Source organism: Labrus mixtus, chromosome 5, assembly GCF_963584025.1.
Source record: "Labrus mixtus chromosome 5, fLabMix1.1, whole genome shotgun sequence".
Classification (NCBI taxonomy): Eukaryota; Metazoa; Chordata; class Actinopteri; order Labriformes; family Labridae; genus Labrus; species Labrus mixtus.
In genome coordinates this window covers 10,672,061-10,696,114 of record NC_083616.1, presented here as the reverse complement: position 1 = coordinate 10,696,114, position 24,054 = coordinate 10,672,061, and the positions used below count along the sequence as shown (strand labels likewise).

The 24,054-nt window shown below is 40.6% G+C and overlaps 1 protein-coding gene across 1 annotated transcript; it reads left to right on the top strand.

Moving 5' to 3' along the window:
• The first annotated feature begins 213 nt into the window (after window positions 1-213).
• On the top strand, window positions 214-22,744 carry mfsd3 (major facilitator superfamily domain containing 3). Its single transcript, XM_061037752.1, has 6 exons — window positions 214-883; window positions 1,362-2,182; window positions 9,362-9,509; window positions 14,965-15,065; window positions 17,251-17,360; window positions 19,843-22,744. Exons 2-6 carry the CDS (start codon window positions 1,483-1,485, stop codon window positions 20,047-20,049), a joined length of 1,266 nt encoding a protein of 421 aa, XP_060893735.1. The 5' UTR covers window positions 214-883; window positions 1,362-1,482; the 3' UTR covers window positions 20,050-22,744.
• The last annotated feature ends 1,310 nt before the right edge of the window (window positions 22,745-24,054 follow it).

The window sequence follows — 24,054 nt, the reverse complement described above, 5'->3', positions numbered from 1 at the left end:
AATGAGCCCCCCCTGAGTTTTCCTGATAGACATCACTCCTCTGTAGCGACACTAAAAATGGCTGACCTGCTCAAAAGTTTTGTTCTAGGCTGGAGTCCATGGGTGAAGATATCCGGTGAGGGGAGGGTTTTTGTTTTTATCAGAATCCAACTTGTGACATCACAAGTTGAGCAAATTTGAAACAGAACACTTTTCTCTGTGTTGTAAGACTGATGCAGACCACAAACAAAGGACTGGATTGATTTATTTCACATTTTGTGGGTCGGTAGACACTCAGGTTACCCAAATATATGTTCAAAAACACTGTAAAAGTGGAATTTTCATAATATGTCCCCTTTAAAGTTGCCACGTGTAGCTGTCGTAGGTTTATAGCTCAATTGGTAAAGTAGAGCAGGTGACCCCTACAGAGGCTACAGAGGAGCAGGTCATCCCTGCTCTCTCGTCACATGTCAGCTGTCTAAAAATTCGACAGGCAAAGGCAAAAGCAACAGTATTTTTACCTAAGATTGATGAGTAAATTAATCCACAGTGGAAATAAACAAATTCAAATTAGTATGAAAGTCACATTTTCAATTCAGGACTGAAACTGGAACTTGGACTCTGGTTTTACTGTGTGGCAATTTGTAGCTGCTTAGACCTATACATCTAAAAACATCAGGAAACTTTTGTCCTGTAATTATAGTGAATAAATCTTTACTTAATGAGAGCACATAGGGTAAACAAATTGGACATGTGAAAATATTTAAGTCGCAACCATTAACACATTCCGCTACTGGGGGATGCTGTCACCAAACCTGGCAACCTCACACAGACCTCTCAACTATAAACAAGCGGAGCACCTTCACTGGTCTGCTGAAGCTAGGCTAACAAACTTTCTCTATCAGTATGTGTCAAAATGTGTCTCATAACAGATACGAAGGATTTGCATGATAGCATTATTGGCCAAACTTGTATTGTCCCGCGTACAGCATGTGTTTGAAAGAAACTGTTTACTAATATTAGCATGTCAGGAGGCTAGCTTGCTAACGATAGCTTGTTAAAGTAGATTGACACTGTGAAGTTTTCTTCATAAATGTCTGCAAAATGTGAATGATGCAAAGTCACGTTTTTGTTTGAGCCAAATGAAATGATAAAAACAAACGTGTTGCCAGTAATTTCTGACACTTTTATGATTATTAATCGTTTGACTTTGAGGAGCTAACATTAGCCAGGTTACTGGTAACTGAGCTGGGCAGAGAGATGCATCCTTTTAAGGATGTTTGTAATAGCGGGGACAGGATTAAAACAACACAGGTTTTCTTAAGCAAAATGATGAATTCAACACTATTTAAACTGAACTACACAATGTCTTTTTGTTTCAGGTGAATTTGTTCATCTGGGCCAGTCAGTACATCGCAGTATCACAAATCAATGCTCATATCCTGACCAATGGACCGCTGCAGAGTCTGCTCAGAAAAAGACGGTCTGTTTTGGAGGTAGATCATGAACGACAAACTAGTCTTCCTGGGCTTGTTGTACTTTGTACAGGGCATCCCTTATGGTCTCCAGTCATCCCTGCTCCCTGTCTACCTGCGTGGAGCTGGTCACTCCCTCACCCGCATCGGCTTCACAAAGATCCTCTACTTCCCCTGGGTCCTCAAGGTGCTCTGGGCCCCTTTTGTGGACCGGGTTGGCACCAAGCGATGCTGGCTGGTGGGGACAGTTTCTGGGCTGGCTCTGACTTGCCTCTCCAGCGCCGCCCTTGCCCCAGAAGCACATATCTGGGGAGTAGCAGCAACCCTGCTGGCCATGAACACCTTGGCCTCTGTCCAGGATATCGCTGTAGATGGGGCTGCGGTGGGGTTGCTTAAAGGTCGTGGAGAGCTGGGGCTGGGAAATTCAGCACAAGTTGTAGGTTATAAAGCTGGATCGGTGTTTGCGGGAGGTGGGCTGCTGGCAGTAATTGACGTGGCTGGATGGAGCTGGATGTTCATGCTGTTGACATTTGTGTACGCAGGCGTGGCTCTATTTGTGTGGGGGGCCCCTGTGCTAGACGAGGAGACTATAAGGGGCCAGCAGGGAGAGGGAAGCAGGAGGGTAGGGCAAGGGGCGGACGCTATGAGGCCATGGAGGGTGTGGAAGAAGCTGCTGGCAGTGCCCGGCACCCCTTGGACAGTCCTGTATGTGCTGACATACAAACTCGGTGAGTCCTATTAATAAACACTGGTGTCTGTTAAGATCATTTAACTTCAAGATATTTAAATGTTTTGTTGTGTCTGGTCAAAACCCATATTAAACTCAGTTTAAAGGTTCTATATGTAACTTCTTACATGTATAAATCGTTTTTTCGCCCATTAATAAGCGAAAGGTTAACTGATGTGAAAAAGTAGATGTTCACTGTCTATCTGTGTTGCCTGTATAACATTTTTATAGTTTATTTTTGAAAGTTACATATAGCCTCTTTAAAGTATTCTTAATAAAAAAAAATTGCTCATCCTCACATATAAAAGCTGGATTAAGCCAATGGTAGCACTTTTGTTTGAAAAATGACTTAAAGGACTGATCAGTTATCACAAAAGAGTTGGAGCTGTAGGGACTGTGTTCAAATGATCCTGGTGGTGGGCACAAGTACAAATGTATTTTAAAAATAAATCAGAATAACAGAATAAATAGGACACATTCTTTTCTCACCACCTCTACCTTTAAATTGGAGATCTGTTTCCAGAATATCAGACAAAAAGAGAAAGGAAAAGAAACCTTTCTTGAATCCATCCAATTGTTCCTTAAGTTCCACTTCTCCAGTTGTGTTCCTGCATTCAGTTCCCTGAACGTACCACTAGATGTCTCTGTTGGTGTGTCCATGAAGACTAAACTCAGGAATGAGTGTATTGAAGAAGTTAGAGAAGTTGTCACTGCTTGACGATGTTTTTGTGTCTTTGCAGATCTTACATGAGCATTGTCAAACAGTCTCTGCTGAGATAATGCAGTTGTTTTAATGTCACAGTAAATACAAGTAAAAAAAAAACCTTAGGCACTTGAACAAAGAAACAATGTAAGCTTGAATGCATATTGAGTTTGGGCAGGCCCTTTAGGTGTGAAGAGTTTGTTCCAATATGAAACTCACATTTTTAAGTAGTTTTGGATCCGTCAGGCTGGTGTGTGGGAGAGAGAGTTGATATGACCAGAGTTTGGTGTTTGGTAGCAGAAGGGGATTATGTAAGGATTAGTATGTCTTTGTGTCTGTTGCGTCCAGAAACTGAAATGGAAGAAGGCGCATCATATCGTTGTGTGTTCATGTGTGTGCGTTTATGTGGGTGGTGAGAATATAATTGTCTCCTCCCATTTGCATAGTGTATGTGCTTGGATGTATATGCCTTTGTCTTTAAATTGTGTATGTGTGTGTGTATGTGTGTTTTTGAGAGGGTGTTAAGGATGGCTTTGTAATCGGATGAGTCCCAGCAGACGACACTACTAGAAAAAATATGAAGGCTGGCTGGACCCCCTAATCTGTCTAGGGAACAACCCCCCCCCCAACACTCTCTCTGCTGCACTTACACTCAGACACACTGGTACTCGTGATTACAACAAGATTATGGAAATTGTTTTCCTTGTCATTGATTTATTAAGAGTTTATCACTTGTTGTCATTTCCAGTTTTATGTTCTCCATTAACAAAGTGTTCCCACCTTTGCAGGGAAAGAGGATTGTGTAATTTATTTTGTAGTAGGCCTAGATGTGCCGGTATAATTGCCTATGTGAGACAGTATTGTTTTTGTTCAAGGGGTGTGTGGGTATGTTTGTGCGCCACCGGTGATCTGCCTGTCTGAACCCCCCCTGTCTGACACACACACACACACACACACACACACACACACACACACACACACACACACACACACACACACACACAGAGAACCTTCTCCCTTGTCAATCCCTAATGAACTCTGAGTTTGTGCTGCATCCAACACTGTGGCCAATCATCGTGTCTCAACTGTGACCCCTGTGCCATCTGAGTCCACAGGCATGATGAAAGAACTGTCTGGATGGACTCAGCAGGGCCAGATGAAGGGCAGGAGGGGGTGGGGGGTAGTGGGTGAAAATATTAGTGAGAAAGTTGGTTAAAAGAGGAGGAAGACGGGATGTTCCGAGATATAATTAAGCTCAAATGATGGTTGCACAATTAGTTGCAATTCTTTCTCAGGCAGCATGTATACTTTTTACATATTGAATGGAGGCCTGTTTATACAGGCTGTGCTTTTACAACATTTTGATGATGATGATGAAGCTCATGCTAGCTCTCTGTAACTCAGATTAATTGGTTCTAAATTAGTGTTGAAAAAAAAAAATCAGCAGGAAGTTATTGAAAACTCTGACTTATAGGTTATATAGACTCATTATTTTTATCCCACTTCATATCCATTTTCAATATTGCACAATGTTATTGGCATGGTATATTTTTCTCATATTTTGCTGTTGTTGTCAAACTTCAGGATAGGGGGGAATTCAAATTAGAAAATTATTCAGTTCTCTGCATTTCTCCAAAATGCTCTCAGGTGTACAAACACCCCTCTGAGAGAGCCTGGTTCATTTAAAGAATATAAAGCTAAAATACTCTACATTTTCTGATGGAACTAAGGAAGGAAACATGTTTTTTTAGGGTGAAATGAAGGAGTTAGAAAAGCTGCTTGTAGAATATACTTTATTTGTCTATTTAATGAAAAAAGCTTTTTTTTAAGTCAGGTCGCCCTTTTCATCTCTAATCAGATGTTTTTTCTTGAACCATGCGACCCCAATATTGTCATGAATCCTTCAGTCCAGTCTGCAGATCAGCATCAGTGACATGAAGGCCAGTGGTCGTGGGTTAAGGTGGCTTTGGGAAGGTGATTCAAGGAGATATGAAGGGAGGTAGAGTGGGGAAGAAGAAGAAGAAGAAGAAGAAGGAGAGTTGGGGAGGGAATGGAGAGTATTTTCCAGAGGGAAGAAGGACTGCAGGGAGAGAGGCTGGAGGAGGAGATGAATTAATGAACAACCACCACATGGTGCCTTTGAGAGAAAAAGAGCAATAGAAACAAACACGTTTATCCATGCAGAGATCTTCTAGATGTTTAAAGATCCTTTTTGGTTTTCTTACTTTATTAATCAAACATCAGTTAAATTAAAGCACAAGGTTGATGTTCATTTTAAATTTTATTCCTTGTTTAGGGATCAAATCTGCTGGTTAAGCTGATTTTAAAAACATCAAATAAATGAATAAATCAAACCTTTAGTAGCACAACTGTACACTAAAAAAAGAAGATGAGTTATTTTCATTTTGTGTGTGTGTGTGCGTTACCACACGTCAAAAGGCAGCTATCATTTAATTATTAAGATGTGGCGACTGTCTTGTTCATGTTGTGAAAATACTGATAAGATACTATAAGGTCAACACTAGAGTCTATTCTGGTTTTTCTCAACAACCAACACTTCTGTATATGTGTATTTATTATAGGGAAAACTACTTTAACCTGGAATACATTTTCAGTTTAGATTAACATTGGCAAGTTCAAAACTTAATTGAACAAGTAAGGATGAAGAGAGTCATTTTCTTTGGGAACCTGGATTGATATTGTTTCATATTTTGTAAGAAAAGAAACAACATCTTACTATCAGGTTTGGATTGGTGGCAGAGATGGAGGTTGTCCATGCTACTTCTTAGTTATAGAGTGTTTGTTCAGGAGCCCTTCAGGCCAGAAGAACTCCTCCATGTACATAGATCTGCAGGAACACCTGGTGTGTGTGTGAATGTGTGTGTTGTTCAATAGACTGTGCATAAGATATTATGAAAGAGTGCACTCTGTTTACTGTTTGTCCTCAGGGATCCTGTGGTGCTGAAAGGTGTGTGCAGGTGTATGCACATGGACATTTGAACGTGTTTGTGTGTGCACACTGTGCTCTAACATGTTGTATGTATGAACATGTCTGTTTACCGCGCTCTCAGCAGGGAGTGATATTGTCGTTCTGCGGGGGGACTGCGTGTCCTCAGTGATCTCTGCTGCTCTGCCAGCCCTTTTGTCTAAGCTGCTGCACGGACGTCAAGATTCGACCCCACCGTCCCCGTTGACCCCTCACCCCTCATCTCACCCTCATCTCACCCTCATCTCACCCTCCTCTTACTCTTATCCCACACTGATCCCTCCTGATACTGCCACCCAACCCCCTCCAACCACACACAAAGGTGTTGTGCTCTGAAAAGTCAGTATAGTTGCAAAACCATAAAAATATCTTGGACGACAGGTCTTATAAAAGTGAGGATGATCAATATGAGGTACTCTGTCAAACATTTGGTACTCAGTTAGATGGGTGTTTGTCTGTGTCCTTCATTTTTCTGAGAAGAGAGACAAATGACTTCTAGAGCCACCAGTTAGTAAGTTAAACTGAAGTGCTCTTTTTCTTAAATGAAGATTTTTTTTTTTTTGTAAAGTCACAATAAAAGAAACAATCCTCTGCTCTTGTCAGATTTTGAATGAATTGTTGCCTAAAGCGTTACAAACACTTTGAACAGAATCTGTTAGACAGCAACAGAAATCAAAAGTGAAATCACCAAACTGTTCCATGTTTGTCTTTGCTCATAGACAGTAGCTTTGAAGGAAAGCAGGTTTTCTGTCTTTGCTGTCTTTCTTTCAGGATGATGGACTCTGCTGCTGTACTTGCTTGAAAGTCTATTAAACGATTTATGTCGTCAGGAACATCCCCGCTTTTCTTCTTCCTGTCACTTTCTCGCTGAATGTTAAATAGTTTTGTCTGTTTTTGCTGTCTGCCTCTAATGTAAACATAAACACACAGAGCCTGCCATCTCTCCTCTGTTTCCCCTTCACTAACCTCATAACAATGTCTCTGTTCATCTGCAGCCCCCTCCTCTTCCTCTGTCTTTATCTGTCTCCATCCCTCGCTGCGCTCCTTTTTCTCAACTCTTGTTAAACTCACATCTCCTTTTATTTATTGCATATAGTGCATTATGATTGTCATTGCCTGCACTACATCTCAACTGATGTGCCTCTGCTGTCTCTCTCTTCCCCTTTTTCCTTTCTTTTTTTTTTATTCTTGTTATCACTGACTTTCTCTTGGTCCCTCTTTTCTCCCCCTCTCAGCGTCTCTCTCTCCTTCCCCTTCACTCTGCTTGTTTAATCTTTGTGGATGTCTAATGAAATCCCTGCTGAAATGGACAATTGTTGCTTTGAGAATATTTATAGAAAGGAATAATCAGTGTGGTTGTGTTTGTCTGCATGCCCCCCCCCCCCCCCCCCCCCCCCCCCCCATCCCCCGCTCTTTAAAGAAATAATTAGTTGAAGGCAGGACTGTGAACACTCTGAGCTTTGAGCTAAACAACAGGCAGACAAGATCAGCGGCACAGAACCATGGGTAAACAAGCCAGGCATCATGGGTACCACTGCTGCCAGTGTTTCCTTTATTTGGACTAATATGCTCACAGCGCAGACGATACAACTCAAGACAGTTCAGCAGAACAGAGACAGAGATTACAGTGTGAATAATACACACAGAGGGTGTGAGTGTATCAGCTCACACTGGACGATGTGTAATGTGATGTCTCATTTAAGTCAGTTATCTTGGGTTTGACTTCCTCTTTGATTTATGAGTAAAATCTTCATCAATTATTTAAAAAGTAACATTACAATGAGAAAATACAATTTATAGAATTTACTGCCCAGAAAGGTCCAGTGGTGTAAATCACACTTTAATCAGGTTATGATGTCATGTATTTATACTGACAACTGTACGATGCTGTGGGAGTTTCAAAGAGTGAAGGGAACCTTGAAGATAAAGAGGAATGACCTTTTAATGACATAGATCTGTTTATTAACTGATAAATCATTTAACTTATAACAAGACAATTAAAAGTCAACTATTTGAAAATTGTTTTGTAGTTCATATCATTTAAAAAGTTAAAATGTCAACCATGTACTGTATAGGTTCCAGTTTGAATAATGTGCACGTTAAAGTACAACAAGAGTCTTTGGGTTTTGGTTGGTTTGGCAAAATAAGCCTTTTGAAGAAATCCCTTTAGGTTATGTTGCATTATGACGAGATTATGTTTTTTTTTGAAGTACTGAATGATTAGATGTTTGGCTGTATAAATATTTTTACTGTGCATCTCTAATTGAATCGTTGCTCACTGAGTCGATGTATTGATCCATACCTATGTGTTGTGACATGTTACTACATGCTCTGTCATCTCTTTAGCTCATTTCAATTTTATCAAGAAGAAAAACATCTCAGTCCATCAAATAGATATGTGGTGTATATTTCAAAAGGTTAATTAGATTTACACTAACATCTTCAACATAGTGGTCCGCCTCTGTAATAACGACATACATGGCAAACACTGAATGAGTGACAGAAGTAAGAAACGTGTTTCCTACACACACAATTCATATTTCCTTCGCCACGTTTCTGCCGGGTTGTCACGCCGCCATTACAGCGGTGACACTCCTGCTCTGCCACTGCACTCCCGATCACTGGGAGCCCTCACAGCTTTCTCTTATTATTATTTTTTTCATTTCAGTCTGTTTCATCTGCCTTTTTTTCTTTCCTCTTTCTCTATTTTTGTTTGTCTCCTGGCTGACTGAGTGAGTGAGTCGTCGGTTGTGTTGTGTCGTCTTTGACAGCAGTCTGGGAGCCAAGCTGTCAGTCACGCAGCTCCTTGGTCCCACTGTCTTTGTGAAGTCAGTCTCCATTAATATAATAATGGCGTGTAGTCGGCACCACTGAATATTTTACTGTAATGTTCAGCAGAACATTACCCCCACATTCAACGCCTCACAGAGAAAGTCTTACTGTCTGACAGAAACTTTTTATTTTGACTGAAAGGTCTTTGTGAGGTCTGTTTCATCTGTGCAAGTTTCTGTGTTTTTGTTGTGTTTTCCTTTTTGTGCTTTAGGAAAAGTGCTAGGCCCCCGTTTGATAAAGTGACTGAGGGGATTCTTTTTCTTGTCAGGCATCTATTATTGACACTTTCCAGGAATAGGCCTAGGTGCGCAGAGTGTTGGTGTGCAATATTTGATTCTGCAGTAGTCATCTCAAGAAGAGCATGTTTTTCAGTCTTGCAGGCTAAACAGTTTGGTACTAAAGTCTTCATCGTATTAGACTCATTGGAACAGGCGTGTGTATTCTGGGACTGACTTACATATTACCTGTAGGTGTAAAAAATAATCCTAAATCATAGACCATTCTGTACATAATACTTTTTGTTTTGTGTTGCATTGGCTTTTGATTGTATATTTTCACTTATTTTACCATCAGTAATTTGGACTGGGAAACCCATTAAAGTCAGATTCTTGTCTTTCCTCCTTTTTGACCACCTTTCTGTCCGGTCTCTTTGTTCCCAGGTGAGCAGGGGGCAGTGACCATGTTTCCTCTTTTCCTGTTGGATCATCACATGACCGCCCGGGAGCTCGGCTTCTGGAACGGCGTCATCGCCATGGGCTTCTCCATCTGTGGGTCGTCGCTGGGAGGCCTGCTGCTCGCTCAGTTCAGGTAGCCTTTAGGAACATCAGAATTATGGGTATTTCTGGATTCACATGACAGTATGTATGACAGTAGTATACGGTGCTTATCAAAGCTGTTCAGCCCTAGGATTTGTTAGATTCAAAATGATCTTTGGTGCTAGAGGTTCATTACATTAAAAAAATATATAAAACACATACAAAAGTCAAAGATCGAGATTGCGATCACCCATTGTTTGAAATTCAACAAATCAGTATTTTCATGGATTTCTCCACTTCTCACTACTAGCCACACTTCAAAAATACTTTAAATTTATATAGTAATTTACACCAAATATATAAGCTATTAGCTAAAATGGCTAAAGCTAAAATATATATAATGTGTAAAGAATATATGAAATATGCAGGGCACTATTTTCCCAGAGCCAAACCTGACATCTTCAGTTCACTACTGTCATACAAAAACACTAAAGAAGAACATATTTGTCTGAAATCACGCTGTTTAAGGTTTTTTGTTGTCCCAAAAAATTGCAAAAGACACTCATCAAAATCTTAAACATTGATTTTCTGACCAGTTTTTTTATGTTTATTGACTAATTAACAAGTTTTTCATCTGATCATTTCAGCTGTTTCATTTACCGACCTCTCAGACGTGTGAGCTCTCAGAGTTTTTCTTTCCACAGGGAGGAAGTGTATTTTTTAATTTAGAATAAAGTCAGTCTGAATCTCAAGAAAACATTAGCCAAAACCTTCCTTCAGAGGATTTATATTAGACTATATACTGGACCAACAGCTGAAAACAACTGATATGTCATGGGACGGAGAAATCAGACCCATGATCTTACGTAAAAATGGCTGAGTTTCAATTCAGCCATAACCCCCCCCCCATTCCACGTCCTTGTCTTCTTCCTCCTCCAAGCTTTTTGTTTTCTCTGACTCCTTCTTACCTGCAGCTCCTTTTACCTCCTCACTCTGTGCCTGCTCTTCCAGTTTTTTTAATTCTCTGCCTAGGCTCATCTCGTCTGAGTCTGTGTGTGTTCGTGTGTGTGTCTGTGTGTCTGTGTGTCTGTGTATCCGTGTGTGTGTGTGTCTGTTTGTGTGTGTGTCCGTGTGTGTGTGTCCGTGTGTGTGTGTGTCTGTTTGTGTGTGTGTCCGTGTGTGTGTGTCCGTGTGTGTGTGTCCGTGTGTGTGTGTGTGTGTGTGTGTGTGTGTGTGTGTGTGTGTGTGTGTGTGTGTGTGTGTGTGTGTGTGTGTGTGTGTGTGTGTGTGTGTGTGTGTGTGTGTGTGTGTGTGTGTCTTTCTGCCTGTCTGACTGTGTGTGTACAGTAATTTAAGTAAACATAGCCTTGTTTGAGAGCTCAGGGACCCCCTGTGTCTGGTGTGTGGTGTGAGAACAACATGAGCAGCAAATCCATCACACAGTCTCTGGAGTGCGCACACACACACACACACACACACACACACACACACTCCTCAGGGTTAACAGAGACAACGTGCAACTCTAGTTGAATTTTATTCTCAGATTTGATGAATGATACTACAATTTAAGAGTTTCTTAATAATCAAAATAGCTGTGTTATAGTGCATTATTTTACATTAGGGTTATTAGATTGAGTGATTATGCTGAAACTCTGGTGTTTACCCTGAATGTAATTATTCTGTTACACAGTGAAAGAGAGCCAGTTAATGCACAATTTCTATACTGCTGATGTTGTACTTATAAACATTTATTTACAGTAAGTTCAGTCCCATTTAAATCTAGTTTAGGATTCACAGTCTGTTAGGACATCGCCTTTACATATTTGCCCCCTCAGCACATTGACACTTTGCCATTTGACCGTCATTGCATAAGATTGTACGTCTGCTCACACTAGGATCACATAGAAGAAGTCTGCCTGAAGCCAGTATGATGTAATGAACTATAAATAACAACTCTGCCCTTATAGAGGATAGTATGTTAGCACACTATAGGTTCCTATAATGTTAAAGACCCCTCCCATAACTATCCAGTTTTGATCTTTTTAATATGTCATGTTGTTCTTTGAAATAAGAGTCATCAGAGAATGAAAACGGGCAGAAGACAATGATAAACTGATCCCAGTCTGAAGACACAGACAGAGGGAAAGTCAGCTGCTTCTAACATCATAGATCTGCCCCCCCATGTTGGGGGGGGGGGGGGGGGGGGCATACCTATGATCTTAATTATGATCATAGGTATAGGAACTAGATGTCCAACATATTTTTTTCCTTTCATCCGTGTCAGGAAAATGTTTTTGCTATGAAGCCAACTTTATGTATAGTTCCTAAGGCCAGAACAGAATCAAGTTTTGGATGCAGAAATATATATGAGGGATATAAGGGAATTAAATATCACACTCACTACTAATGAAACAAGTTCAGACATTAATTAATGAAATTAGACCTTTGTAGTAGATTGTTCTTTTTTCATTATAAAGCAAAGCTACTCAGAATACAGCTTTGTAAAACAAACCTCATTTTAAAAAATATATCTTTTACATTATTTAACCTTTTTTAATAAATTCTGGTGCCCCCCCCCCCCCCCCACACACACCTGATGCCCAGATGTGATGCTCTGCTACATGTGCGTGTTGCAGACAGTGCTGAGAGTTTGATTAACTATTGAGTTAAAGGCTATTCTGCTGGACTAACATCATGTGTAATGACATCATTTTGTTTTCTGCACGTTTTGCTTTGTAAAAAAGTTTTAGGGAATACAGTGTTTCCCCTAGATTTACAGTGTTGGGGGGGTGGGGACAAGCCGACATGCCGACACGGTGACACGACGACTTGAAGTAATCTTGGTGTTCATGTGTTACTTTTAATGACAGCTGTCCTTTTCTATTGGAAAGGTATCCTTAAATGACTTACTTGACCTTCAGGGTTAAGACATTTCCTCAATCTTTATGCCATTAATTAATTGATAAACACTCGAGTATTAAAACTCCATGAATGATTCAGTAATCTTAAACAGAGAAGGTCACCTTGTTTGACCTGTAATTAAAGCTCCTCTGTCAGACAGATCAGTTTGATATTTGAACTGATGAATTACTAAACAGTTACTAATGTACTACTTTTCCAAACACTATAATACGATATCTCTCTGATTTTGCTGACACATGAAATGATTCGAACATTTTAACTTTCTTGGGTAAAAAAGATCAAACTTGACTGCAAATTGACAGTGTCCTATTACATAGAATTAGTTAACATAGATCCACTCTATGGATGCAAAGTAAAGATCAAATCAGCTAATTCTGAATGATGTGATGAAAATGAATATTTGTGGTTATATACAGTTATGTACTTCTCAATGTCAGATAAGCACTTCTCTCTCTTCTTCCTCCCCGAGTTACACAGTCACACACACACAAATACACAAACCCTCAGAGAGAGTGGTGTCCAGCAGGCTGTGGGCCCACCTCTAAAAGCTCAGTTGGAAGGTTTATCCTCCGCTCCATCAGAATCAACTGAGTGGTCAGTGAATGACCCCCTTTACAACCGCCAGCAGCAACCTGAGAACACAGCTATTCTTATCTGGGCCCGGCCCGTGTGAGGTGGCAGCCAGGCAGGTTCTCTTTCTCACACAGAAACACTCACACACACACACACACACACACACACACACACACACACACACACACACACACACACACACAGCATCTCCTGAGAGTGCGTGATATGAAAGGCTGTCATTGAGACGGGAGGTAAAGGAGCAGCTGAGAAGAATGTGTTTAGCATGTGAATGATGCAGGATTGGTTTCCAGTAGAGGTAAGAGGTGGGGAGAGGCTGGAGGGGGGAGAGATGGTGAGTGGAGATGATACCCAGAAAGGAAGGAGGGAGGGAGAGAGAGAGAGCGGGTCTGAGAGAGAGAGATATACATTTTCAGAAATGAAAAGGCGTAATAAATAGATTTCAGATGATTAAAGAGTTCAGGAGCAATAACTAAAGAAACAGACATTCAAGGAGTCATCTTGTTAGAGGTCTTAGAAACTGAAACTTAGATAATGATTATGTTATTTGATATTGTTTCATCTGTTCAGAATTTGCCACTTCCCTTTTCTCAACAACTAAATAACTTGTGTTGGACTGTAGGTCTGATGAAACAAGACAATTGAATGCTGATTTTTCACAGCTTTTTGACATTTATTGAACAAACAAGTTACTTCTGATACAGCCCTAAACGTGATTGGATATCGAAGAATAACTGGAAAAACATGAATCAACAACAACAACAACAACAACCTGTCATCGTCATGGGAGGCACAAAAGAGAACCAAGTGTCCAAAAATGAGATTGTTACTTATTCCTAGATATATTTATTTATAATCGTCCAATTAGATAATAAAAAAAGATATGGCCTGTTTGTATAATTTGATGCTTTATAAAGTGCTGAGCCTAAACCAGTTTTCACTTTAGCACACGCTAACGTAACACTCTCACAGGGTTTGATGAAGGCCTGTTCAGCTGTTTGAAAACATGGTATTTGAAATCTTTAAGTTTATATGATGGTCATCTGTATCAGCAGAGACACAGGTTCAGGTATCATAATCAGTATTATGTATACAATGATATTCAAACATTTCTTTCATTAGCTGCAGCATTAGAGCATTCTAAATGTTTAACAGAGTATAGTAAGAGAGGATTAGAGTATGATAACAGTAAGTCAGTGACTCAGCAAGTAAACAGCTTAAAAGAGAGCAGGGTCAACCAGGGCAGACGGGGTCTCCTCAGGTTAACTACACACAGCTCGTGTGCTGGATCCGTGTTTGTACACCAAACAAACATGATGAAGCAGGAGAAGAGCTGAAACTGTTTAAGTTGACAGGAACATTAAATCTCCATCTTGGACTGAAACTGTTGAGCGTTTTTACTGGGTGCACTTCTCAAACTAAATTAGATATCCTGCTTTGTGAGACGGGGCCCCTTCCTCCTCTCTGCCTTTTATTTTTTATTTTTTTATTTTTTACACATAAAATAATGACATGCACAAAAAACATAAACAAACACTCACAGTCCTTTGAGTGGCAGGCATCCTCTGAGTGATTGGCACTGTTAATCCCTGATGTCACACAACAGTGTGAGTGCTTGTGTACATGTGTTTGTGTGTGTGTGATAACAGTGGTTAATTATCTTCTTCATGCTGGGGAACTCCTTAGGTTATTGATTACGTCACGAAGCAAACCCACAGGGGCATGATTTTCTTTCACTAACAGGGAATCAATTAGTGTCTGGGGACTTGTTTACTTAAGCACGCATGTTTCTGTGTGTGCGCGTGCATTGGAGTGTGTGTGTGTGTGTGCGCGTGTGTAATTGTGTGTGAGATGAAAAGAAGTGTGGAATATCATTAAGTTTAATGGTAGCAGCCTTGAGCCTCTTTCACCACATACTGTATCATAATACTTCTCAACATGTTAAAGTTGGTGATCATCTGTCTGATACACTCTTGTCTCTGTCCTCCTTTCAGCATCGGGGCTATGATGAGACGAGTGTTTGTATTAAGAACCGTCAGCATGGTCTTCCAGAGCTCTCTACTCACTGTGCTTGAACCGTCACCGCTCCTGAAAGGTGAGAGAACATAGTTTCATCACATATAACAGATCAGTCAAGTTGAAACATAGTCCAGTTAGTGTGTTGCTGGAGAATAAAGACCTCTTTGCCAAGTGTTCCTCATGAAAGCAGTTCGAGTGACCTTGTTACTCTTCAGGTCTTCTCCATGAATATTGTATTAGCACACTAACATGTTGTTTATTTTATTCTGTGTATTTACATATTTAAACTTCGCAGCTCCTGATCCCACATACATGCCGTCCTCATTTCACCTGCTAGTCTCTTGAATAAACACACAGAGCACACAGGTACATGTTAGTACATGGCTTTAGGTTACTCATGTACCATGTTTATGTGGATAAACACACTGTTTGAAAACAAAGCTAATAACAGAGTCCACTTTAAGAGTTTATGATAACATGAAGTGAAGCTCAGGCTGCTTTACGTGAGAATAAACACTTTTTATTCTGCTGGGTTGTACTTTTACGGCTGCTGTTTGAACATGTTCATTTATCAGATGTTAAACAGAATGAAGTGAATACCAAAACGATGAAATCACACGATGCAGTGCACCAATTAAATTCCAAACTTGTTCAGAAAGAGAGAAACAATGATCACAACCTCTCAAATATGTTCCCTATAATGAGCACCACGCTGAGGCAAAACCAACTCTCTGAAACCTTTGGACATAGGACATCCACTACTCTGCCACCGTGTGGTGTTTTCAGCCTCAGGATGTTGATGACATAATGTCAATGTGTGTTTTGTAAATGTTCTAATAGAATGTGTCTGCTGACAGATATATCATTAACATTCTGTCTTCAACAGAAATGTATAAAATGTTCCCTTTAGCATCTCACAGTAAAGGTTCTTAATATTTCACCTTCATAAGTGAAGTCTTTATGTGTCTGCTTTTTGGTTAAGTGATCTGAAACATTTAAGTTAAAAAAAAAAAAACACATCCACTGTACAACAAAAAAAAATAATTGGTTTGCTTTTTTCCTTTAAAATGTTTCACATCTTCAGGTCTCTAAATTGTATCAAATTTAACAGTTGCACAAGCAGATATCAGTCTTTGGTAAAACTACTCACATTGCAGACACTGTCTACCTGTTCTGGGAGGATTCAAGCAGACTTCTTCTTAAAGGCAGTGGAATTCTTCTTTAATTAGTCGTTTTGAAAGCTGAAAGAGGCCATCGTTTTTTTTTATGTGGGAATGAAGGCAGCTATTTTCAAACATGGACCTTAAATGCGTTTATAGTGTTGCACTTGGTGTTCACAAAAAGTGACAGAAATATTTGTGCAAAGAATAAATAAGGTAGAAAGTGAGAGACGTTAAAATCTTGCTTACTATCTGACATGCATGACTGGGGCTTAAACGTTGGATTGATGGTGTCAGAACTGCCGGACTACAGGTTGAGCCTTTGAGCCAGGTGTTAAGTATTTAAAGAGGGAGAGTGGGTGATGGAGAGGATATTGATAGACAGATGCTCTCTCTCTCTCTCTCTCGCTCTCTCTCTCTCTCTCTCTCTCTCTCTCTCCAGAGGGCCCTTCACTTATTAATGTCTTGAATGATACATCTGATTCTGTAACATAGCTGGTCTCTAAGCTGTTGGGATTCAGATCGTCGTCATTCATCTCTATCAGAGCTGTCTGTTCCCCTATCAGGCCTCTCAGACTGAAAGTTGAGCCCCCCTCCCTTCCCCCCCCCCCCCCACCTTCGCTGTTACCCCAGAACAAAGATTTTAGAAAAACTCAACCAAAAAAAAAGAACGCAGAAAAGATTTTTCAATATTACATGATAACCCTCCGCTTCCCACTCTCCCAGTCTGATCATTCGGTGTGACTCCGTCATTGTTGTGTCTCTGACTGAAGAGTCTTATTCAGGAAAAGCTCTGGCGGCTTGAGTGAATAATTCAGTGTTAGCGGGAGCAGAGACAGATAGGCTCTGTGGTTCCTCTGTGTTTCCCAATATCAGCGCTCTGCCACGTCCCCTCAGAGGATACACTACATGTGTTTTGGGGACGAGTTGGGGGGGGGGGCACTTCGGCAGCTTACTGATTCTCCCTGCTTTGTCTTGCTGCTTTGAATCCTACATCGAATAGTATATTGAGCAGATAAATTGATACACCTTTAGCAGAAAAACTTCAGCACATTCAGACGTGTTTTGCTTGATTTCTCTGGTGTGTGTTCGCTCCCTCAGGTATGGCCGTCCTGAGCATGAGCGTTCAGCACTTCCTGGGCGGTCTGATCACCACGCTCACCTTCACCACCATGATGCATTGCACTCAGAGGGCAGAGGAAAGCATTCAGGTAAATAAGACCTTATTCATACATGTTAAGTATGAGAGTACGGCTACTGTTCGTGAATAATTTGACTCTTTTGTCACTGCTTTTATTTTTCACTTTAATTGTCTCGTCCTCCACTGTTATGTCATTTCCTGTGACTTAACAAACAGACAACAAAGTGAGGCCATTGAGGGAAATCCTCAGACCACACCTATCGTCACCTATACCTGTTAGTTGTCATCAGCTGTTTCCACCAAGATCATTTCAGCCGTGGTCTCTTTTCATTGCCTCTCTTCTGTTTTTTTTTCTTCTTTGCCCCCCCCCTTCATTTTTTCCCTCTCTCTCTGGCATTGTCCCTCTTACAGTACCCCCTCACTCTCATGTCTTTGTCACCCTGCAGTCCTTTAAACGCTCTCTTTTCCTCTCCTGATTTTCTCCTCTCCTCTCCTCTCCCGTTTTCTCCTCTTTGACATAACTCCTTTTGTCCCGTCGTAACTGGGCCATCGGTGCCTGCAGGTGATAGCTGTTCACACAGCCATTCAGACGTCACTCAGTCAATCTCTCAAGGTGACAAATTATCATTTAAATTGCTGTCACTCTTAAAAAATGAAGAAGAATGGGGTGACAAATCGCAGGCTGTCAAACAGAAATAAAGATCTAGTTACAAATAAAATAAAAACAGAAACAGTCGCACACGATGATGAGAACGAGGGTTCATTTGAGATGTTCTCATGACACATACACTGTTTGCTCTTTAGTGTGTCGGTGTGTGAATCAGTGTGTTAGCACACACAGGAGGGGAGAGTATTAGCCCCCTGTGCTCGTTGTGTGTATATATGTGTCTTATTGAAGGTAGTGCTATCCGGTGGCAGAAAGCTGATAGCATGAGTGCTTGTTAACGATCCCCAGGAGAAAGAAACCCAATCTGTTAAACAAGTTGCTCAGAATAAAGGCACTCCACTTAGCTGTGGTCACACAGAGCTCTATACCTCAGTGTGAAGACCACTACAGCACAGAGAGTCTAAACTCACTGCAAGTTTCCCAACTCTCAGTTCATTTGGCTTTTTAGTGAGAAATGTTAAAATGCAAATAGAAGTATTACAACAAATGTGTTTTTAGGGTGTAAGTACAAGTCTATATATAGGCCTGCACGATATGAGAAAAATGAGTGATGACAAAGTTCATTATTCCGATAACGATATGTACAGTAGTGCAATAACACAAAAAAGTATTTACAAGTGCATATTTGCTATAACTCTCAGTTTCTATGTATCACCATAACAATGAGATTGCGATTAATTGTGCAGCCCAAGTAGTATTCATGCAAGAATAAGGAGACATGTGAAGGGGTAAGGGTTTAGCTTCAGTTGGTAGAATAGGTTCCTCATTAACATACGGTAGGCTACAGTCCTCTTCATACTGGTCATAGGTTCAACTGCCGGTACTGTTGTAATTTGGTGCATGTCATCCCCCACTCTATCTCCTTACTTTTTGTCTATCTCCAATCGTCAAATCCAATAAGGGCAAAAAGCCCCAAAAATACTCCTAAAAACCAGACATTTGCAGACATCACTTTGGACGATGGAGAAATGCGACTAACCATTTCACTAGTCTCTTACATATCTTAGCTAAGGAATAAATAAAATGTATACAAGCAAGAAAAAGTTACTGTACAGTCCCAATCCCAGCACATGAACTGAACTTGAACTCAAATATATTGTTGATCTGACTAACAGAGTAGCGCTTCACTAAAGCTGAAACAAGAGAGTATGTCTTCATAACTTATAAATTACTTTAACCATTAGTTCATCAGTGAAATAGAAAACAAAGAACATTCCGTCAATTTGCCCGTCAGAGACACATTTTTTTTCATTTTTATTAGAGAATTCTCTGCTGTATTCGCTGCTCTTTGACAGACAGATTTAAGCTCTAAAGAGTTCAATGTCCCATGAAGGTGCCACCAGAGTCCTTCTGTTGTCTAAAAGTTACCTGCCTTACCTGGGTGCTGAGCTCTCTGGCACAGGAGGGAGGCTATAACATGGATTATATAATCTCTCTCTCTCTCTCTCTCTCTGTTTCCAGCCTGAATGCAGGCTGGGATCAGATAGTCTTCCTCGTTTGGCCTCCATCCAACGACTCAGGCCATGATCTCACACTTTCTCTTTCAGGCTTCAAGTCTTTATTTCTCTCTTCTTATGTTTCCTTTTGCTCTTTGAGGATGTTTACTGAAAATGAGCCTTTTTACATATCCTTTTTTTCCATATTAAAAACATAAACTGATAAGATTTGCAACATGATAAGTTTAACTGTCACCTTTTGTAACAATGTTAAGTTCTCAATTTCAAATATGCTCTCTCCTTTTTTTGCTCCCTCCATTTCCTACAACTTGCCTTTATTTCCAAACTCTCGTCTCCTTTTTCTGCACTTGCTTCCGTTTATTGTTTACCTCCTCTGCTTTGCCACGTTTCCCACAATTCCTCCTCCCCACTCATCCTCTCTCTTTCAGTCCACCCACTACAGTTTCCTGGCGACTCTGGAGGTGTTGGGGAAGCTGACGTTCAGCGCCCTGGCGGGATGCGTGGTGGATTGGTTTGGTTTCCAGGTTGCCTTCCTCTTCTTCCTCACCCTCTCGGCTGGGACGGCCCTGCACGTGTGGACAGCTACCTTCACTGGTGCTCTCAGGGAACACCAGCTCAAAGAGCAGCCCAAGTGAGAGCATGATCAGGGTCCTGATGAGGGGCTGAAAATAACTTTAACCACCAGTATTCAGACACCTCAGAAGTTCTTTAATACAGCTAAATAAAACTCTCAGCAAACCATTTTAGTATCGAGAATGAATAAGTTTACTTTCTTGTTCTGCCATTTCTTCAGGAGAAACCAGCCATGCTTTAAGTACTCTTATTATTACAGAGTGTTTCTTTTGTTATTGCACTGGCACAACTGGCCTTACTTTTTTATTTTGCATTAAATTGTCTTAATAAGTCTTAAAGGGATACTTCACCCGTTGAAACATGAATCTGTGTTGACATTGGGTCATATATGTAGTAGAAATGTGAATTAAATTTTGAAGTTGGTGCTTTCTTGGCCGAGAAAAGGCAGAAAGTGTCTTTTTGGCTGATGTTGATGAAAGACACCAAATCCCAGAATGCACAGCACCGCAGGCCACTCCCACTAAGGTCCTCTATCAGAATCAGAAATACTTTATTAATCCCAGAGGGAAATTCGATCGATACAGTTTCTCCAAAATATACAATATAGCAGTAGAAATATAGTAATAAAAACATTTACAGACATGTTTGCTTCAACACATGAGGCCATTTCCTCAACACTACCAGTCGTCCCCAGCTCGAACCGGCCCCGGCTCCTCGTCCTCACCGCCGCTGACAGGCAGGCATCATGTCTCTGCTGCTGAGCTGGCAGCGCCCGGCAATATAGCCGTGAGCCGACAGGCCGGTCTTGTGTCTGGCGGCCGAGCTCCCAGGCTCCCGGCGAGCAGCCGCCTCGCCACTATATTTATATTTTTCCGCCATCAGCTTTCTCCATAAAGCCTGTTAGCATAGCTTCCAAGCAATATGACGGACGTTAAGTTTCGATTCTGGGAGTGAGTTCCCACACACTGATCTGTGATCGGTCTGTAGCTTCAGTGGTCGAAAATATGAGGAACTAGCGTTGTAGTTTCACACCGCTAACCGCAACAGCTTCCAGTGACGCAAAAATCGTCATTTTGCGTCATCGGAAGCTCCTTTTCAGACTTAAAAATACAAAGATTTCCCATCTCAGGGGAAAATGAGGGCGGGATGCACGACCATTCAAAAATACTACCAGATTTCTAATGATACAAAACTTAATGCAAATGGGTGAAGTATCCCTTTAAGTATTTATATAATATTAACTGTAGCTTGAAGACACGTGCAGATATAATGTAGGTTAGGATGAGCACATTTTTATTGGTGTATTGAGTTTTCTGGACAGGATGGGATCGTAGTATCCAATAAGAGTGATGAAGTAATGCGTTGTGCGCAAAGCTGTTTTTATCATCTGAGCCATTTTGATGTTTGAATAAGCCAGCAATAGGAGCAGCAGCCGAAAGCAATACCCCTACTTAGTGATGCTCGTTTCATCATACGGGAATATGTCCATTCACCTCTGTTCTATGGTTTACATTTACAAGTTAATGATTCTCTACTACCTCGTATCAGCACTGTATGTTAATATTAACAGGAGGTGAATTTACAGAAGCTGCAACAAGTAGAGTATAAACTCATTCACAGTAAATAGTTGAAGTACATACACACACACACACACACACACCTCGCTCAGTCTGAGGCTGAAGGGTGGAGAAATGTTCAGCCTCAAACATTGCAGGGTATCATCACAGACAAAGGATCAAACGGTTCAATAAATTCTCAATTAAACTTGAAAGACCAATCACACTGGCAACATGTGTTTTTTTGTGAACATGGTTCCACTTGTTTGTTGTTTTTAAATAATTATGTGTACTGTAAAATACTCTGAACTCTTTACTGTACTGTACATGGTATGAGGTCATTTTCTCAGATATGAATGAAACAGAAGTGTAGAATGTTTTTCTTTCACTAGGATCCAACAGGAGAAAGTCTTAATCAAAATGATGTCTTAAAATTGATCATTGAGTTGAAAGGATGCTGGCAGCAAAGATAAGAATGGATACGTTTTCATTAAAGGAGCAATATGTAACTCTGACACGTAGTGTTAATAATGGGTACTGCAGTCCAAATTTGAAAACATTGAAAAGAGCTGTCTCCCCCCCCATCCCCTCCTCCTCTCTAGAGTCGATGCACATGTAGGTTGACATGTCGCAAACACGGGAGCCTCAGTGTTTAACCAGCTCTTCATCGGCATTGAAACCTTTTTGCATTCTTACCTCCCTCCATTTTTCAAAAAGCATCTCCAATATTTATCCTTTTACCACGTTTCAGCTCGTGGAGCTTATTAGTAGAATGCCATGGCATTTAGGTTGGGTAAAATCAGTTCTATCTGAACCAGTTCACTTGTCCGCTTCCATTACTGCAACAAATGTTGGGTTGCCGTGATAACTGGTCTCATATCTTGCAAACTGAGGGATGTCCAAAACGCCTGTGTGAGGGGTGCCTTAAAACCGCCCCCTTTCTCTGGTCAAAACAAAAACAGACAACATGTTTCCTTAATGTCTGATGATAAAGTAAGGTAATGTTATGTTGTTATGTTATGTTTAATTCAGTAAATATCTTACATATTCCTCCTTTAAGGCAGCACATTCAGCCAAATAAAACGGCCGGTAACCTGCTTTCATGTCATAACTGGGGGGACTTCATACAACATCATTGCTGAAACGTCCATGTAGCTGGGTTCTCTGTCTGGAGACACCGAAAATAAAGCTGCTGAGTGAATCCTATGAGTCTGTGTGTTTTTTTTGTTTGATCTCTGGTATTTAGCTTTTTTCACCAGATTTGACCACATGTTGTGTCCTCAGGGGGTGCGGTCCTGTGTGGTCTTTGAGGACAATCCCACCTTTGAAAATCCTCTGTAGAAGGACAACAGTGTCTCTCTGCAGCTCACTGGCTGAGGGCTACAGGAGTGAATAGAGCCCGTGTCACAGGATCCACAAGTCTCAAGGCTGTAATAACACAACAAATACTGTGAAGGAGGATTAGGCCAGCTTACATGGCCCCTCAATACACCTCCACTTTACACTTTCTCACCCTGCCTCATTATCTGGGCGTTCTGTTTGGGTAGAGGGAGAAAGAGAGGGAGGGTTTAAGCACAGAGGCTTATGTTTTATCCACTCACCATTGTCAGAAAAGAGTGAGAGCGTCAAAAGCGACAGACCTGTTTAGTTTTGTGTCTATTGAGAAGTCACATGAAACCACAGGTCCTGTGCTTGATGTGTCATCCACACTTGGTGTTTTCTGTGTTTTAGAAAGAGGAATTCTTTACTTCACTGTGCAGTTCAATCATCAAGTCTATCGTTTAGTAACCCTTAATGCTACACTAGTCAACACAAACACCCGCTTTGTTCAGCAAGGAATTGTGTTGTGTTAAGCTATTACATGCATCAATGATCTCATCGAAATTGATACTATTTTTGCAATAGCTTTGGGAAATTTCTCAAAAGATTTTTTAAGTTCTCAGCACCGTAGATACTAGTATTTCACAAAAAAAACTCCTAAGTGCAGCAAAATACTAAACCCAACCTCCAAATGTTAAATTGTTTTGTTTGGTCAGAAAGACTGACCACTGAAGTGTGTTCATCCCCTGCTTCACAGTCTTTTTGTGCATTGACTATTTGTATTGAAGTAAATGTTCTTCAGATGGTGATTTAAAGAGTGTATATTTGCAATTAACAAAGAATAAGAAATGCTCTTTCTGAGGTCCACAAGTGACAAAATGTTGTGAACCGGTACACACATTTCTAAGGCCTTTAACTATAGTCCAAGAGTTGAGCCAAAGAAACAGAAATCCTATCAAAGCTAAGACTACGTTTGAATTTAGCTTTCAAGATCACGATATACATTCATATAAGCACCACAACTTGTGGTAAATGGAGCTGTTAGTGTCAGCTCCTGTGTTGTAGGTTAAAAATGTAGCTTCAGATCTTAACGAAAAGTTTAATTTTTTTTCCTTACAGAAAAGTAATCCACAGGGTGAAAGATTTCAAAAATACTGAATTGGAAAAAACAAATTAATTTTTAGAAAAATC